General features: G+C 47.3%; 1 protein-coding gene across 3 annotated transcripts in view; it reads left to right on the forward strand.

Moving 5' to 3' along the window:
* Positions 1-11,646, forward strand: part of MAK (male germ cell associated kinase) — a 116,821-nt gene extending 105,175 nt beyond the window's left edge. For all 3 annotated transcript variants that reach the window (XM_075314763.1, XM_075314762.1, XM_075314764.1), the window contains one exon: positions 8,191-11,646. In XM_075314763.1, the coding sequence (XP_075170878.1) occupies positions 8,191-8,339 (149 nt within the window). In that variant the 3' untranslated portion in view covers positions 8,340-11,646. The remainder of the gene's footprint in view (positions 1-8,190) is intronic.
* The last annotated feature ends 6,651 nt before the right edge of the window (positions 11,647-18,297 follow it).

Genomic DNA, 18,297 nt, shown 5'->3' on the forward strand with positions numbered 1-18,297 from the left:
CCCCCAGTGGGATCACTGGCTCACCAGTTTTCGGCTTTGTGCGAAGGAGGTCAGACATCCACGCATAGCTCCACTGTTTAGTCAGCAGTAGCTGCTGACTATATCGGATGGAAGAAAAGAGGGCCCATATGGGGCCCCCAGCATGCTCCCTTCTCACCCCACTGGTGGTTTGTAAGGTTGAGGTACCTATTGCTGGTACGGCGGCTGGAGCCCACATGCTGTTTTCCTTCCCCATCCCCCTGAGGGGCTCTGAGGAAGTGGGATCTTACCGGCCCCAAAGCCCTGAGGCCGGGCTCCATCCACAGACCCATTGAACCTGCTGGATGTGGAGCGGGAGTGCCGTTCAGGGACATGGCCCTGCACCATTCAGGTACTCTGTGTCCCCGTACACAGGCACAGCACACTCCAGACTTGCTGGGTGTGCTAGTGCGCCGGGGACAGTAAAGGGTTACAGTCACTGCAGCCTAGCTGAGTGACTTTATTTATTGGGAACTACCGCGCCGGACGCTCCGGGAGCGGCGGCGCGGCTGGGACTTGTAGTGCGCCGGGGACTTAGCGCCGACCGCGCTTTTACGGCGGCGGCGCTTATAAATCCAGTCCCCGGCTTTTGCGGCCTAGCTCCGCTTCGTTCCCGCCCCCACCCTGTCAATCAGGGTAGGGGAGAGACGCTGTACAATCAGCAGCGCCGAGGGCTGGAGCCTTATTTACATGCTCCAGCCCTCTCACTAGACACTGTGGGACGCCGGTTTCCCGCTCTGACTTGGGGCACGCCCACGGCCCGCCCCTACTCACACGAGCTGGAGAAGGACGCCGGCAGCCATTCCTGCAGCCCGAGCTGGGAGAACGGACTCTGGGCAACCAGGCACAGGACTAGGGCGACCACACACCCGCTTATAGGCGGGCGGTAAGCGGCACCTGGGGTGCTGGCACTAAATACCGCAGTTTGTCTATTTGTATTTTAAGCTTACACTGCATAGGTCGCTATTTTGGGCTATATGCCCTCTTAGATGGCGACACATCAGCAGCAGGAAAGCATGGGTGCTAAGGCACAGGCTTTCTATGCTGCTTGTATTGCACGTACTGAGGTGTTCATGTGTATTTATGCTTGTATGCTATACACTGCACTGTACGGTCGCTAGTCTTGGCTATATTCGCCATAGAATGGCTAGACTACAGCAGCAGAAAAGCAAGGGTGCTGAGGCACAGGTTTTTTTCTATGCTGCTTGTATTGCAGGTGTTGCAGTGTTCATTTGTACTTATGCTTGTATGCTATACATTGCACTGTATGGTCGCTATTCTGGGCTATATTCCCCTAGATGGCTAGTCTACAGCAGCAGAAAAGCAGGCTTTCTATGCTGCTTGTATTGCATGTGCTGCAGTGTTCATTTGTACTTTATGCTTGTATGATATACATTGCACTGTACGGTCGCCATTCTTGGCTCTATAAGTCGGCAGCAGCATATAAGCAACACAGGCTTTCGATGCTGTTTTTACTGCATGTGATACTGTTCCACGGCACTGCTCCCCATTGTGTGCAATGCTCCCCTGTAGCACTTGGTCAGCCGGGGTCTCTACTTGACGTGGCCAAAAGAACCACCTCTCAACCCTGTCCAAGGACAGGGACGGAGTTGCAATGACATAGAGACTTGCAGTCCGGACAGGCCTTGGGCAATCTGGATCATTGCTCCCTGGCCACCCTCACTTGGAATAAAATCGGTGCTCCGGGGGGGTCCCAGGAGGCTCTCTGTATGATGAGGCAGACGTAGCTCATCAGGACTTTGATCCTGACACCGCTCTCACTCCGGATACACCGGATGATGACGCCATAAGGAATGATCCTATAGCGTCCATCAATGGAATGTTGGATCTTTTCTCCCTCAGCTCCCCCAGCGGAGGAGTCAGCTTCACAGCAGGAGAAGTCCCATTTCAGTAGCTCAAGCTTATATTGAGTATTGTTCTGGCCACGCTGACTTCAGAGAAGCAGTCCAGGAACACCACGCTTCCCAGATAAGCGTTTTCTCCAAACGTATTAAGGATACACGTTATCACTTTCCCCCTGACGTGGTCAGGCGTTGGACCCAGGGTCCAAAGGTGGATTCTCCGATCTCCAGGCTTGCGGCTAGAGCCATAGTTGCAGTGGAGATGGGACTTCACTTACAGATGCCATTGACAGACAGATGGACTCTGGTTGAAATCTGTCTATGAGGCTATCGGCGTGTCGGTTGCTCCGGCATTCACAGCCGTATGGGCACCCTAAGCTCTTCAGCTGTTCTTGCGCAGCTGGTCTTGAGCACAGGTACATCTGTGCCGCAGGGGCGTCCGTAACCTCGCAATGTCTGCATTGCGACTTACCCTATTAATGCTGTCCTGGAAGGACAGTCGAGGTTTCGGTCCTTCCCAGGCTCGGGCAGGTCCCAATTGTCCTCGTCCAAAAGGGCTGAAAAGCCTCAGAGGGGCTCAGCTGCCGGCCGGGCTCAATCACGCCCAAGGAAGGCAGCCGGAGGAACCGCTACCAAGGCGGTCTCCTCATGACTCTCAGCTCTCTCATCTTTCCGCATCCGTGGTTGATGGCAGACTCGCTCGCCTTTGGCGACATTTAGCTGCTACAGGTCACAGACCGGTGGGTGAGGGACAGTGTGCCCACGTGCACAGGACAGAGTTCTGTTCTCGTCCTCCGACTCGATTCTTCAGATCGTCCCCACCTCCCCACCGAGCAGATGCTCTTCTGCAGGCAGAAGGAGTGGTAATCCCGGTTCCTCTTCAGGAACAAGACACGGTTTTCCTCCAATCTGGTTGTGGTGCCAAACAAGGATGGCTCTTTCCGTTCCGTTCTGGACCTAAAACTGCTCAACAAGCACGTGGAGGCCAGGCGGTTCCGGATGATTCCCTCCGCTCCGTCATTGCCTCAATGTCTCAAGGAAATTTCCTAGCATCAATAGACATCAAAGATGCTTATCTCCACGTGCCGATTGCTACAGAGCACCAATGTTTTTTCTACATTTCGTGATAGGAAACGACCATCTTCAGTTCGTAGCTCTGCCATTCGGGCTGGCGACAGCCCCACGGGTGTTCGCCAAGGTCATGACGGCAGTGGTAGCAGTCTTGCACTCACAGGGACACTCTGTGATCCCTTACTTGGACGATCTACTTGTCAAGGCACCCTCTCAAGAGGCATGCCAAGTCAGCCTGAATGTTGCGCTGGAGACTCTCCAGACGTTCGGGTGGATCATCAACTTCTCAAAGTCAAACCTGTCACGACCCAATCACTAACGTATCTTGGCATGGAGTTTCATACCCTCTCAGCGGTAGTGAAGCTTCCGCTGGACAAGCAGCGGTCACTACAGACTGGGGTGCAGACTCTCCTTCAAGGTCAGTCGCACTCCTTAAGACGCCTCATGCACTTCCTCGGGAAGATAGTGGCGGCAATGGAGGCGGTTCCGTTTGCGCAGTTTCATCTGCGTCCACTTCAATGGGACATTCTCCGCCAATGAGACGGGAAGTCAACATCCCTGTACAGGAAAGTATCCCTTTCACAGACGGCAAGGACTCTCTGCAATGGTGGCTTCTTCCCACCTCATTATCACAGGGAAGATCCTTCCTACCACCGTCTTGGGCGGTGGTCACGACAGACGCGAGTCTGTCAGGGTGGGGAGCGGTTTTTCTCCACCACAGGGCTCAGGGTCCGTGGACTCAGCAGGAGTCCACCCTTCAGATCAATGTTCTGGTAATCAGAGCAGTGTATCTTGCCCTACTAGCCTTCCAGCAGTGGCTGGAAAGTAAGCAGATCCGAATTCAGTCGGACAACTCCACAGCGGTGGCATACATCAATCACCAAGGAGGGACACGCAGTCGGCAAGCCTTCCAGGAAGTCCGGCGGATTCTGATGTGGGTGGAGGCCACGGCCTCCACCATATCCGCAGTTCACTTCCCCGGCGTAGAAAACTGGGAGGCAGACTTCCTCAGTCGCCAGGGCATGGACGCAGGGGAATGGTCCCTTCACCCGGACGTGTTTCAGGAAATCTGTCGCCGCTGGGGAAGGCCGGACGTCGACCTAATGGCGTCCCGGCACAACAACAAGGTCCCAACCTTCATGGCACGGTCTCGCGATCAAAGAGCGCTGGCGGCAGACGCCCTAGTGCAAGATTGGTCGCAGTTCCGGCTCCCTTATGTGTTTCCACCTCTGGCACCCTTGCCCAGAGTGCTACGCAAGATCAGATCCGATTGCAGCCGCGTCATACTCGTCGCCCCAGACTGGCCGAGGAGGGCGTGGTATCCGGATCTGTGGCAGCTCACGGTCGGCCAACCGTGGGCACTACCAGACCGACCAGACTTACTGTCCCAAGGGCCGTTTTTCCATCGGAATTCTGCGGCCCTGAACCTGACTGTCTGGCCATTGAGTCCTGGATCCTAGCGTCTTCAGGATTATTCCACGGGGTCGTTGCCACCATGAGACAGGCTAGGAAGCCCATGTCCGCTAAGAACCACAGAACGTGGAGGATATTCTTATCCTGGTGCTCTGCTCAGGGAGTGTCTCCCTGGCCATTTGCATTGCCTACCTTTCTTTCTTTCCTGCTATCTGGGTTAGAAAAAGGTTTGGCGCTCGGCTCCCTTAAAGGTCAGGTATCGGCGCTATCCGTCTTTTTTCAGAGGCGTTTGGCACGCCTTCCTCTGGTGCGCACGTTCCTACAGGGGGTTTGCCATATCGTTCCCCCGTACAAGCGGCCGTTAGATCCATGGGATCTGAACAGGGTACTAGTTGCCCTCCAGTAGCCGCCCTTCGAGCCTCTGAGGGAGGTTTCACTTTCTAGACTATCCCAGAACGTGGCTTTTCTGGTAGCGATCACATCTCTTCGGAGAGTGTCTGAGCTGGCAGCGCTGTCATCCAAGACTCCCTTCCTGGTCTTCCACCAGGACAAGGTAGTGCTGCGCCCCATTCAGGAGTTTCTCCCGAAGGTGGTATCCTCTTTTCATCTTAATCAGGATATCTCCTTGCCTTCGTTTTGTCCTCATGCAGTTCATGAGAAGGATTTACATTTGTTAGATCTGGTGAGACCACTCAGAATCTACATTTCCCGCACGGCGCCCTTGCGCCGTTCGGATGCAATCTTTGTCCTTGTCGCTGGTCAGCGCAAAGGGTCGCAGGCTTCTAAGGCCGCCCTGGCTAGAGGGATCAAGGAACCAATTCTTGAAGCCTACCGTTCTGCTGGGCTTCCGGTTCCATCAGGGCTGAAGGCCCATTCAACCAGAGCCGTGGGTGCTTCCTGGGCATTACGACACCAGGCTACGGCTCAACAGGTGTGCCAGGCAGCTACCTGGTCGAGTCTGCACACTTTCACCAAACATTATCAGGTGCATACCTATGCTTCGGCGGACGCCAGCCTAGGTAGAAGAGTCCTGCAGGCGGCAGTTGCCTCCCCGTAGGGGAGGGCTGTCTTGCAGCTCTAACATGAGGTATTTCTTTACCCACCCAGGGACAGCTTTTGGACGTCCCAATCGTCTGGGTCTCCCAATAGAGCGCCGAAGAAGAAGGGAATTTTGTTACTTACCGTAAATTCCTTTTCTTCTAGCTCTTATTGGGAGACCCAGCACCCGCCCTGTTGTCCTTCGGGATTTTTGGTTTGTTTGCGGGTACACATGTTGTTCATGTTGAACGGTTTTCAGTTCTCCGATGTTACTCGGAGTGAATTTGTTTAAACCAGTTATTGGCTTTCCTCCTTCTTGCTTTTGCACTAAAACTGGTGAGCCAGTGATCCCACTGGGGGTGTATAGCCAGAAGGGGAGGGGCCTTACACTTTTTAGTGTAATGCTTTGTGTGGCCTCCGGAGGCAGTAGCTATACACCCAATCGTCTGGGTCTCCCAATAAGAGCTAGAAGAAAAGGAATTTACGGTAAGTAACAAAATTCCCTTCTTTGTCTTTGAAGGGAACCTGTCATGTCGAATAACGTTATTTACTTGCAGATATAGGGTTAATCTGCAGATAAACCGTGTTAGAAAGGTCCCTGTCCACTGTACTGAAAGAACAGCTAGTGGGCTAAAATGAACTATATTCCTCCTGGGAGCCACCAGCTTTGTCATACAGAAGTGCTGGCACAACTTAACCCCTTCAAGTCCTTGGACGTATATATATACACGTCCTAGGTTGTGTTCTCCCGGTAACAGTGAGCCTGCGGTAATCCCCATGAGTCTGCTGATCTGATCAGCAGACATGTGTGGCTAACAGGCACGGGTGGATCAGAGATCCACTTAGATTGCGCTGTCAAAATTTAACAGCACAAATTTAAATGACCGCGGCGGGTATCGCGTCATTCCCTGCCGCCATTTGCAGTGCCATGACGCAATCACGGGGCACCAATGTGTTGCCATGGTGGTGCGGGGTCAGCTGATGAACCCTAACACTACCATGACATATTTCCTGTGAGAATCAAAGGAGCACCGGCACTCACAGGAACGCTGCATTTCTGCTGATCATTGTGCTGATGCTCTGATCAGAAGAAATGCACAAGCGATTGCACTGTGCAGTGATAATCTGCCCTAGGGGGACTAGTAAAATCAATGAAAGTAAAAGTTTAAAAAAAAAAAAAAAAGAAAAAAATTGAAAGCCTAAAAACGTATCACCCCCCTTTTTGCTGCATTGAAAATAGCAATAATAAAAAATACACTTCATATTTGATATCTCTGGGTTCATTAATGCCCAATCAAAATATAAAATCTGATCTGTACGTGGAGAGAGAAAAAAAATTCAAATGCCAAAATCATGTTTTTTGTTGCCACAGCATTGCTTTAAAATGCAATGACAGTCAATCAAAACATGTCATCTACACAGAAACTGTATAAAAACGTCAGATCAAGACGCAAAAAATAAGCCATGACCAAGCCCCAGATCCCGAAAAATGAGAACGCTAAGGGTCTCTGAAAATGGCGACAAAAACATTTTTTTTTGGACAAACTTCTGAATTTTTTTCACCCCTTAGATAAAAGTAAAAAGTATACGTTTGGTATCTATGTACCGACGTGAGTCATCATAATGACATGTTAGTTTTACCATATATTGAACAGGGTGAATAAAAGACCCCAAAACAATTGTGCATGTTTTTTGCAAATTCGCAGCACATGAACTTTTCCTGTTTTCCAGTACACTATTTGATAAAACGAATGGTTTCATTCAAAAAACAAATCCTGCAAAAAACAAACATGGCAATCTTGGACGGAAAAATAAAAAAAAGTTATGGCTTTTGAAAAAAGGGGAGGAAAAAACAAAAACGAAGTGTCACCAGGAAGTGAAGGGGTTAATCTGTCAGCAGGTTTTTGCTGTGAGCGGCATGATGTAGTCAGAGATTCTTAATCCAACAATGTATCACTAAGACCCAGTGCCTACGCTGTGCAGTTTTGATGCGTATTTAAGAATCTGCAACAAAATCTGCATGTCCATTGTGAAGCCAGCAAAGTCTATGAGAATTCAGAAGTGTTGTGCCCACGTGGCTTATTTTTCCCTTGCGTATTTGGTGTAGAAAAAAAGAAATCTGCACCAAATACACAAGGGAAAAATACTCAACGTGGGAACAGCACTTCTGAATTCTCATAGACTTTGCTGGCTTCACAATGGACATGCAGATTTTCCTGCAGGTTTCTGAAAATCTGCGTCAAAATCCGCATGGGCACAGGGCCTTAGATTACTGGGTGCAACCATTCTGACACAATCAGAATTTTTAGGTTTAGTAATGGAGGAGAGTTGACTGACCTTCTCCGCCCACACCAGGCTCGCTATAGAGCTTGTACATTGACAGTGAGGTGTCAGAGGAGGCGGCATGTCAGACTGCCTTGTGCATCACTGTAGTCCCAGCAATGCTAAGGGTTCTGCTGCTTAAACAAACATGGCAGATAAGCAACAGATCAGGCTGACAAGACCGCAATCCCTTTATACTCTGTATTAACCCTTAAAGCATGCTGGCTTCAGCTTGCAGAGCAAAAACGTGCTGGCAGAATTCCTTTAAGTCCCTGCTTATAACATTGTGTGCGGGGGCTGTAATCACACCCTGGCACTTTGACTGACAGCCACCCTTTGCAGTGAATCAGTGAGGACATGGCTGTCAGTCGAAGTCCTGGGGCATGCTTGAGCTGCAGTTTAAGAAGTGTGTGGTATACATGAAGTTCATGTCATTGCAATATACTTTTGATCTTTTTCATTTTAGATTATGACACATGGAAAACTAAAGCTATCCGTACCCAGTTTCCTGCTCCAGCGTACAAACCAGCAGCAAAGAACCTCTCTGTGTTAAACCGCCAACAACCGATTCATGGAAGAACAGATTGGGTTGCCAAGTATGGTGGTCATCGCTAGACGTAGCTTCTATGGACATTTCCCACTCTGGAGACTTTTTTTGTACAGAAGTATAATTTTACCTGCCAAACTTCAAGAGTAAAGGCATCATTAATAGACAGGAAAAATGCCCCAGCTGGATAAAGCCCTGCTTAATGTTCCTAGTCTGGTTACATAAAGTTCCCATTCAAACAAATGATCACTGTTCTAGGGATCAGAGTCTATGGAAGTGTTCACCGTCAGGGATTTCAGTGGTTAAGAACGCTGGTTTTCACAGATCCTTGATTTTCATGTATCCAAAGTTCTTGAGATTTCATTCATACAAGGACTTTGTAAGGTTAACTGCATATATGTAAGAAAGGGGGAAAATCTGTCAGCCATTGCTATTAAAAAAAAAAAAAAATACAATTCTGAGCCACGTGTATAAACTTTTACTTTAAAAAGGTGAACACAATTTATTTTTAAGCCATTGATCATTTTTATTATATGGTTAATATTTTCTGTGTGGCATGTACCAGGGGCCTCATTGCCGCACTTCTACCTGGTATGAGTATACATGCCACTCTGTAGAAAATATTAACCGGATCATAAAAGTTATCAATGGCTTAAAAGTAGCCTTGGAAACAAATGTATTATGACTGGAATGTGGAAAGAAACGTTAGAAGACCAATACAAAGTGTAAATAGTAACCAATAGGACATTGTACTGGAGATGGGGAAATGGTGCAAAGGATCAAAAATAACAAATAAGACTGTATCGGAATGATCACCACAAGTCAAATTTGGTCTTGTGACAAAAGTGGACAAAAAGCTAAATTAGTTGATCTGAAGGTACTTGATCAGATCCTCAGCAGGATTGTCCTGTGTGTGTTACACTTGCAGCCTGTGGTTTTCTTTCCAATGAACAAGACTGATCAGGAAAAACGCACTATGATAGGTGTAATGCTTGTCCTCACCTGCTGCAAACTGTCCATCCAGAAGATGTTAAATTCCTTTCCCCGTTAGGCTATGTGCGCACACAGCGGGTTTTTTTATGCTTCGTTTTTCTGTGTTTTTGGCCGCAAAAAACCGCACCAGTAAAAAAAAAAAAAAAAAAAAGCATAAAAGCATGTTTTTACCGCGTTTGTGTGTTTTTGGTTGCGTTTTTGATCACTGCATTTTGCTGTGTTTTTCCAGTGCATTGCATGGATGAAAAACGCAGTAAAACGTAGGAAAGAATTGAAATGTCCATTTTGGGGGGGGTTTTAGCTCAAAAATGCAGCTAAAAAAAAAAAAAAAGTGTGCGCGGACAGCAAAAAGGAAAAGTCATAGACTTTGCTGGGGAAGCAAAGTCATGCAGTTTTCTGGGCAAAAACACACCCAAAAAACGCACCAAAAACGACTAGTGCGCACATACCTGTGCATGTAGAAACCTCCATGTCTATGTACTGTGAATTAGCACAGTCTTTCCTGCCATCCCAGACTTTAGTTGACATTAATGTATAACCTGTTGAAGGCTTATTCTCTGGGCCACATTGGATTGGTTATCTTATAGTGCACCCTACTGGTCACTCTGAAAAGTGCAAATAAAACAGAACCTACCAAAAGATTTTCAAAAGTGGGTTGTCAGGGTATTTAACAAATCGGTTTTCTGAACCAATGTGCACATCCTCAGCTAAAATTGCAAAATAATAGAGATGCTCCAGTGGTCACATGAGTATTCTGTAGCCACCGAACAAGAGCGCAGGAGAACCGCCTCATACCTGCCAACTCTTTAGACTGGCAGTCCTGGCTCGAAATAGTGCAAGTCGGCTAATCAAAACAAGAGCCAGATGGTTGCAGGGCCCCAGAATACTGTTGTGGCCACTAGACCAGGGAGGAATCAATTCACTCAATTCTACTAAGTGATCTATGTTTATATTCTAACATGTAAAACAGCAATTCTTGTACAGTCCAACTGGTCCTATAAGGCGACCAAGAAACGGCCACAATGGTGACACCACCTCTGAACATCAGTTGCGCTCCCCTGCAGCAGGGAACATCCTGCCATGGTAGAACAATACTAGTGTCTTCTGATACCTTATTGTAGTTGCTGCTTATAGGGCAGAAAGTAAAATCTTGCCATCACTCTGCGAATGCAAACTGCCAATTTGTAACGGTGTGCAATGGCCACAAGTCATGATTTCACGTTGAGTGAGCGATCATATGATTATACTATTGAGAGTAGTGTAGTACAATGTAGGCAACACGTGACTCCTGCTGCAAATACAGGGGAATCGTGACAGCCTGCACATTGCACACGGTCACAATTTGGTAGTCTGCAAGTTACTGCAGACCTTTTATCTCAGCCTGAAAAATATCTTTAATAGTCACTGATCAAGTGAAAAACATGGCAACATTTCCAAGGTTCACTCCAACTATATGTTTAACCCTTGATACCGAGTTGTGGAAGTTGTTAGTTTACAGAACAGCACTTCTGCTTCAAGCCATTGTTTTTGGTTCCTAAAGATGTATTGATCCGTGTCACACTAGATCAGTGTTTCTGAAACGCTGGTCCTCACGGCCCTCCCAACAGGTCACCATTTCCTTAGTACTGAACAGGTGATGGAATCATTATGAAGACATCAAGTATGCAATACTAAAGGAAATCCTGAGAACATGACCTGTCGGGGGCTGTGAGGACTGGAGTTTGGGAAACACTGCATTAGATAGACCAAAACCGGCCATACACAGATGCCGGCTGGCCATCTCAGCCAACTCCTATACACTGGAGCGCTTGTTCTGCTGGGAGCTCTATTTTCAGCCATGAGAAGGTGCCAGGTGACTCTTTAAAGGTCTGGTATTGGTCTATGTGAAAGCAATTTTTTTTTTTCTTTTTTTAATAAAAAAGTTGAAAGGAAGCCGATCACTGCACTGCTACTATATGGATCATTTCTTGTGCTTCTTTTTTACCTTTAACAGACAAAAAAAATTAGAGATGTAATGTTTTTTGAGCATCAGCCTAAATGAATGTCTTTAGTTTTCTTCTGGTTTTAGACTGTAATTTCCGTATTTGAGGTCTGTGCTATTCCCTAAAAAATTTTTTTCCCCTCCCCAAAAAAAACCCACCACAAACAATTCCACATGATTGATTCCCCCAGGTCATTCATCTGGAACCATTTCTTTTTTATCCATGAAGTAAAGAAACAGACCTCAAATGCAGCCCTGTAAATAAGTCACAGAACGTATGTTTACAGTAGTGTACAGTATTTATAATATAAGGTAATCCGATGTTAATACATTTTGAAGTAGGATAATGTATTTTTTGTATTTAATCTTATTGTACTGGATACAGAATAAAAGGATTTATATAGATGTCCATCTTTTGGTCATGTAATCAATTTCTACAACTACCGTGTTTCCCCGATAGTAAGACACCCCCTATAGTAAGACGTAGTGGGGGGTTTTGGGGGGGTGGGGGGGGGGTCGGCAAGACATACCCCGAAAGTAAGACATAGTAAACGGAAAGCGTTATTTAATTTATTTTTCTTTTTCTTCTTTACAGTACCGGCCGAGCGCCCAGCTGAGCGCCCTGACATGCCGGCGGCCGGGCGCCCAGCTGAGAGCTGTCACATGCCGGCGGTAGGGCGCTCAGCCACCGAGAAATGTTGCAGTAATGTTGTCCGTAGTCCATCAGGACCACGGACAACATACAAAAACACGCAGCCTCAGTGCCCTCATATGCAGCAATCGCGGCAAGTCCCCATACGGTACATTGCATGGAGACTTGCTGCGATTGCTGTGGGATTTTTTTTCCAACATAAGACAGTGGGACTTTTTGGGGGTAAAAAGAATGTAACACTGTCTTACTTTCGGGGAAACACGGTAAGTGAACGTGTGGACTGTATGCATTTAAGAAGATCGGTTTGGGAATAGATGTAGCAAGTCGTCAGCTGGGCTCATACCGAATTCTCTTCCTCACTCATTCTGGCGGGGGGGCTTCTTCCTAAATGCCTGAGAAATTATTCAGACGTTCCCCAGCATATTTTACTACATGCTAATGATTTGTTTAAAAATACAGAACCCATCAGAAAGGAGCTCAAAGTCTAAAATGTAAAATTTTGGACTTGACATGTTCACTTTAATGAGGCAGACCAAGTGCAATATGCACCCAGAACCATGAGCAGTTCTGGGTGCATATTGCTAATCCCTGTCCAACTGTCCCTGTATCTAGTAGTATATATAAAGAAATCCTTAGAAAAAAGTATTTCTAAAGATCTTCGATATGCTAACAAGTGCAGGGACTAGTCACAAGGGCATTAGTTCCTGCGCTCATTCCACACTCTTAGCATGGTAGCACGCACACAGGGGCATACTGACATGCTATTCAATGCAGCGCGCCGCATGCGCATACATGTGTCCGTTGTCAGCACTGATGACTCCGGCTTTAGGTTCAGTGCGCATTCCCCGGCACTTCCGATCATGCGCACTAGACCTCTCTGAAGCCGGGACGTGTACACCCAGCTTCATAGTGTGCATGATTGGAAGTGCCGGGACTTCTGATTGCAGCGGACACAGGTACGCACCTCACTGCTGATGACGCTGCATGGAATAGCATGTTAGTACACCCCTGTGGGCATGCCAACATGCTAAAAGGGCGGAATGAGCACAGGAACTAACACCCTTGCGACTAGTCCCTGCGCTGATTAGCATATCATGAAGGATATTTAGAAATACTTTTTCTAAAGATCTCTTTATGCTACTAGATACAGGGGTGTTTAGGCAGGGATTAGGAATATGCACCCAGAACTGCTCTTGGTTCTGGGTGCATATTGCACCCGACAGGTTCCCTTTAAGGCTATGTGCACACATTGCGTTCTATTCCGCACCGTGTAAGTCACTGCATGTGCGTCTCAGAACGCAGCCGAAAAGCTGCGTTCTGAGACATATTGTTACTGCAGAATTCCTGCTGAATTAATGCATTCTGCATTCTTCCAGAACGCACATTTTTGACAGTGCGGTCCCACTCTGCTTTGCAACATCCCCGTAGAATTTCAGCAGAGCCGAGTGGGACGGCACTGTCAAAAAAAAGCATGGCTGGCTGCGAGACAGAGCCGCGCGATCAGAATGAACTCTGATGAACTTCACCGGACTTCATTGTGATTGCGCGGCTCGGTGCGTGTGCTGCGGCTTGATTTGCGGTCACACGTGAAGGACTCACCTGTGATCGCAAATACTGAGTGACTGCAGTGAGCCGCACGATCAGCTATGCTTTCACTCAGGTTACTTGCGGCCACAGCTGTAGTCCTCCACCTGAGAGTGGTGGCCGCGAGTAACCTCAGTGATAGCACCGCTGATCGCACGACTCACTTCAGTGGCTGCATGGAGCGGCGGTGTTCTACTGCCGCTCCTGTCAGCGGATGTAGCAGAGCTGAAAGAGTCGTGGGACCTTGTGTGGATTACGTCGGACCTGGAGGTGTTTTTGAGGAGTTAATAAAGTGGTGAAAGAGGGTGTTTTTTTGTCTTTCATTAGAAATAAAGGATTTTTGGATGTGTGTGTTTATTTTCTTTAACTTACAGGTTAATCATGGAAGGTTGTATCTCGGGGAGACGCCTGCCATGATTAACCTAGGACTTAGTGGCAGCAATGGGCTGCTGCCATTAACTCCTTATTACCCAGTTTGCGCACCAGGGCAATTCGGGATGAGCCAGGTACAGTCCCGGGACTGCCGCATCTAATGGATGCGTCAATTCCAGGCGGCTGCTGGCTAATATTGTTAGGTCGGGGGGGGGGGGCTCCCCATAACGTGGAGCTCCCCATCCTGAGAATACCAGCCTTCAGCCGTGTGGCTTTACCATGGCTGGTATCCAAATTGGGGGGGACCGCATGTCTTTTTTTTAATTTTTCTTTTTTTACTGCTCGATATAGACACGCCCACCAGCGGCTGTGATTGGTTGCAGTCAGATACACCCCCACATTGAGTGACAGCTGTCTCACTGCAACCAATCACAGGCGGCGGTGGGCTGGGGAAGCAGGGAATAAGAGATGGATTAATGAGCGGCCGGCATTTTCAAAGGAGGAGAAGCCGCCACAGTGTGAATGCCGTGCAGCGCCGCGCTGGTGATCGTGGTGCGGTGAGTATGAGAGAGTGGGTGGGAGGGAGAAACAGACATGGACAGAAACACAGAGAGAGAGAGAGACACAGAGACCGACAGAACGCCCGACAGAGAGAGACAGGAAGACCTGCCTTTATGTAAAAAAAACATGCGGATCGCAACAAAAATGCAATGCAAACGCACTGCTTAACATTTTGATACATAAGGCAAGAATTGGAGTCTTTGATTTTGCAAAAATAAGCACATACCCAAACGAGCAAAATATTGTGAAATATTTATTGTAGTAAGGTGCTCAAGGATATATTAATACATAATGGTAATAAATTCAGGTAAAAGGAAGGAAGGGGTGTGCTGAAGGGGGTAAAGAACCCTACGTGTCCCGGAATAAATGGAGAGAAAAGATATCCTTTATCTCCAATACAGGGTAACTAAGTAGATTTTGGCACACTGCCCAGGGTAGAGGTGGTGCTGTATCGGTAGTAGTGGTAAGCTCACAAAGAGTCACATTATGTTCCTAGATCAGAAAAAATGCAAAGCCACTTACCCAGATCTAGTTACCGTGGAAAGCCAGGTTAACATGTGGGGACCACTTTGGTAGCGTTTTTCTACAACTCATTGATTTCAATGGGTTTAGAACGCTGCCAAAACACTCAAAAGAAGTGACATGCTGCTTTTCTAAACGCAGAGATTTTGTCAAATTTTTGACAATCAAAACGCGGCGTTTCAAAAAGCAACATGCGCATAGATTTTGCATGATTCTCAGATTTTGCAGGGGAACCAGAACGCATGAATTTTGACAATGTGACGCTGCTTCTCAAAAAGCTACAGAAACGCAAAAAAAAAAAAAAAAAACACAACGCAACGTGCACACATAGCCTAAAGCAGATCTGTCACCAGATTTCAGAGTTCAAACTGCTTACCTTGTTAGATAGGTCTTAGACTTGATGAGGCAGGTGTACTTCCTCTAAGTCATAACAGAATGGCTGTATTATACTTTTTTTTAAATTTCAAGCTCAATTACTGAGTAGCAGTGTCCTTCCTCCCTGCTGCCGCGATCTCACACTGCTCAGTACAAGCTGCAGCGGTCAGGCTTGGTGGGTGCAGGCCAACTACACTTGGAATCATCAACTCTGTCTTTAACTGAACTCATAAAATGCTAAATAATATCAGAAATATACACCCATTCTATCATGCATTTCCAAAATAATCATACCAGCCATGACGGACTACACTTTCTCCAAGCATTTAGGAGTAAGCTTAAGTGTGGCGGAGACAGTGGTGTGAACGCAGTGCAAACATGGGGGGGCCCCATCTATGCAAATTAGCTTTTTTCCAGAAAGAACGGTCTCTCTGGTGACATTAACCCTTTCACGACCGGCCGATTTTTCGCTTTCCGTTTTTTTTTTTCGCCATTCTTTTTCTGAGAGACGTAACTTTTTTATTTTTCAGTCAATATGGTCATGTGAGGGCTCATTTTTTGCGGAACAAGCTGTACTTTTAAATGAAACCATCAGTTTTACCATATTGTGTACTAGAAAATGGCAAAAAAAATTCCAAATGCTGAAAAATTGCAAAAAAAGTGCGATAGCACTATGGTTTTTGAGATATTTTATTCACTGTGTTCACTATATGGTAAAACTGATGTGTGGGTGTGATGCCTCAGGTCAGTGCGAGTTCCTAGACACCAAACATGTATAGGTTTACTTTTATATAAGGGGTTAAAAAAAAATCGGAAGTTTGTCCGAAAAAAGTGGCGCACGTTTTACGCCATATTCCGTGACCCGTAGCGTTCTCATTTTTCGGAATCTTAGGCTCAATGACGGCTTATTTTTTGCGTCTCGAGCTGACGTTTTTAACGGTACCATTTTTGCGCAGATGCTACGTTTTGATCGCCTCTTATTGCATTTTGCGCAAAAGTTGTGGCGACAAAAAAACGTCGTTTTGGCGTTTGGAATTTTTTTGCCGCTACGCCGTTTACTGATCAGATTAATTGATTTTATATTTTGATAGATCGGGCGTTTCTGAACGCGGCGATACCAAATGTGTGTATATTTATTTTTTTAACCCTTTAATTTTCAATGGGGCGAATGGGGGGTGATTTGAACTTTTAGGTTTGTTTTTTTTTTAATTTTTTAAAACTTATTTTTTCACTTTTTTTTTATTTTACTAGTCCCCCTAGGGGGCTATTGCGATCAGCATTCCGATCGCTCTGCAGTATCTGCTGATCACAGCTGGAAGGCTGTAAACAGCAGATACGCTGTCTTTCTCTTTTGCTGTGCCCCGGGCACAGCGAAAGTGAAACCAATTCATGTGTAGCACAGGAGTCATCACATGACCCTGTGCTACCATGACAACTATCGGGAGTCACGTGATCGCGTCACGTGACTTCCGGTTTCGGCGGTAAGTAAAACTTTACCGCGATCGCGCTTATAATGGCGCTGTCATGTATTGACAGCGCCATATAAGGGGTTAATCGGCACGAGCAGATAACGATTCTGCTCGTGCCTAGCAGGCACACATCTCAGCTGTGAAAATCAGCTGAGATGTGTGCCGATCGCGGCATGCTGCCGCCGGAGGACCGCGGGCAGTAAGATTATGTCATTTAGGACGTAATTTTACGCCCCGCGGTCGTTAAGGGGTTAAAAAGGTACCTACCCTTTAAGGTTATGTTCACACATCAGGTTTTTGCTGTGCGGAACAATCCGGCGCTTTTCTGAAAAACCGGATGCGGCAACAGCTGTCGCCGCACCCGGTTTTTCCCCCATAGACTTGCATTAGCGCCGGATTGTGCCGCATGGCCTTGCGTTCTGTCCGTTTTTTTTACGCATGCGGCATATTTAGCCGGTACGGCGGCCGGATAAAGAAGGGAATTTTGTTACTTACCGTAAATTCCTTTTCTTCTAGCTCTTATTGGGAGACCCAGACGATTGGGGTATAGCTACTGCCCTCCGGAGGCCACACAAAGCACTACACTAAAAAGTGCAAGGCCCCTCCCCTTCTGGCTATACCCCCCCGTGATATCACGGGTTCTCCAGTTTTAGTGCCAAAGCAAGAAGGAGGAAAGCCAATAACTGGTTTAAACAAATTAACTCCGAGTAACATCGGAGAACTGAAAAACCGTTCAACATGAACAACATGTGTACCCGCAAACAACAAAAAAATCCCGAAGGACAACAGGGCGGGTGCTGGGTCTCCCAATAAGAGCTAGAAGAAAAGGAATTTACGGTAAGTAACAAAATTCCCTTCTTCTTCAGCGCTCTATTGGGAGACCCAGACGATTGGGACGTCCAAAAGCTGTCCCTGGGTGGGTAAAGAAATACCTCATGTTAGAGCTGCAAGACAGCCCTCCCCTATGGGGAAGCCACTGCCACCTGCAGGGCTCTTCTACCTAGGCTGGCGTCCGCCGAAGCATAGGTATGCACCTGATAATGTTTGGTGAAAAATGTGCAGGCTCGACCAGGTAGCTGCCTGGCACACCTGTTGAGCCGTAGCCTGGTGTCGTAATGCCCAAAACGCACCTACGGCTCTGGTAGAATGGACCTTCAGCCCTGAAGGAACCGGAAGCCCCGCAGAACGGTAGTCTTCAAGAATTGGTTCTTTGATCCATCGAGCCATGGTGGCTTTAGAAACCTGCAACCCCTTGCGCGTACCAGCGACAAGGACAAAAAATGCATCAGAGCGGCGCATGGGCGCCGTGCGGGAAATGTAGATTCTGAGTGCTCTCACCAGAACTAACAACTGTAAATCCTTTTCATACCGGAGAACCGGATGAGAACAAAAGGAAGGAAAGGGTATATCCCGATTAAGAAGAAACGCGGATACAACCTTAGGGAGAAACTCCTGAATAGGGCGCAGCACTACCTTGTCCTGGTGGAACACTAGGAAGGGAGCCTTGAATGACAGAG

This window comes from Anomaloglossus baeobatrachus, chromosome 6 (genome assembly GCF_048569485.1).
Source record: "Anomaloglossus baeobatrachus isolate aAnoBae1 chromosome 6, aAnoBae1.hap1, whole genome shotgun sequence".
Taxonomy (NCBI): domain Eukaryota; kingdom Metazoa; phylum Chordata; class Amphibia; order Anura; family Aromobatidae; genus Anomaloglossus; species Anomaloglossus baeobatrachus.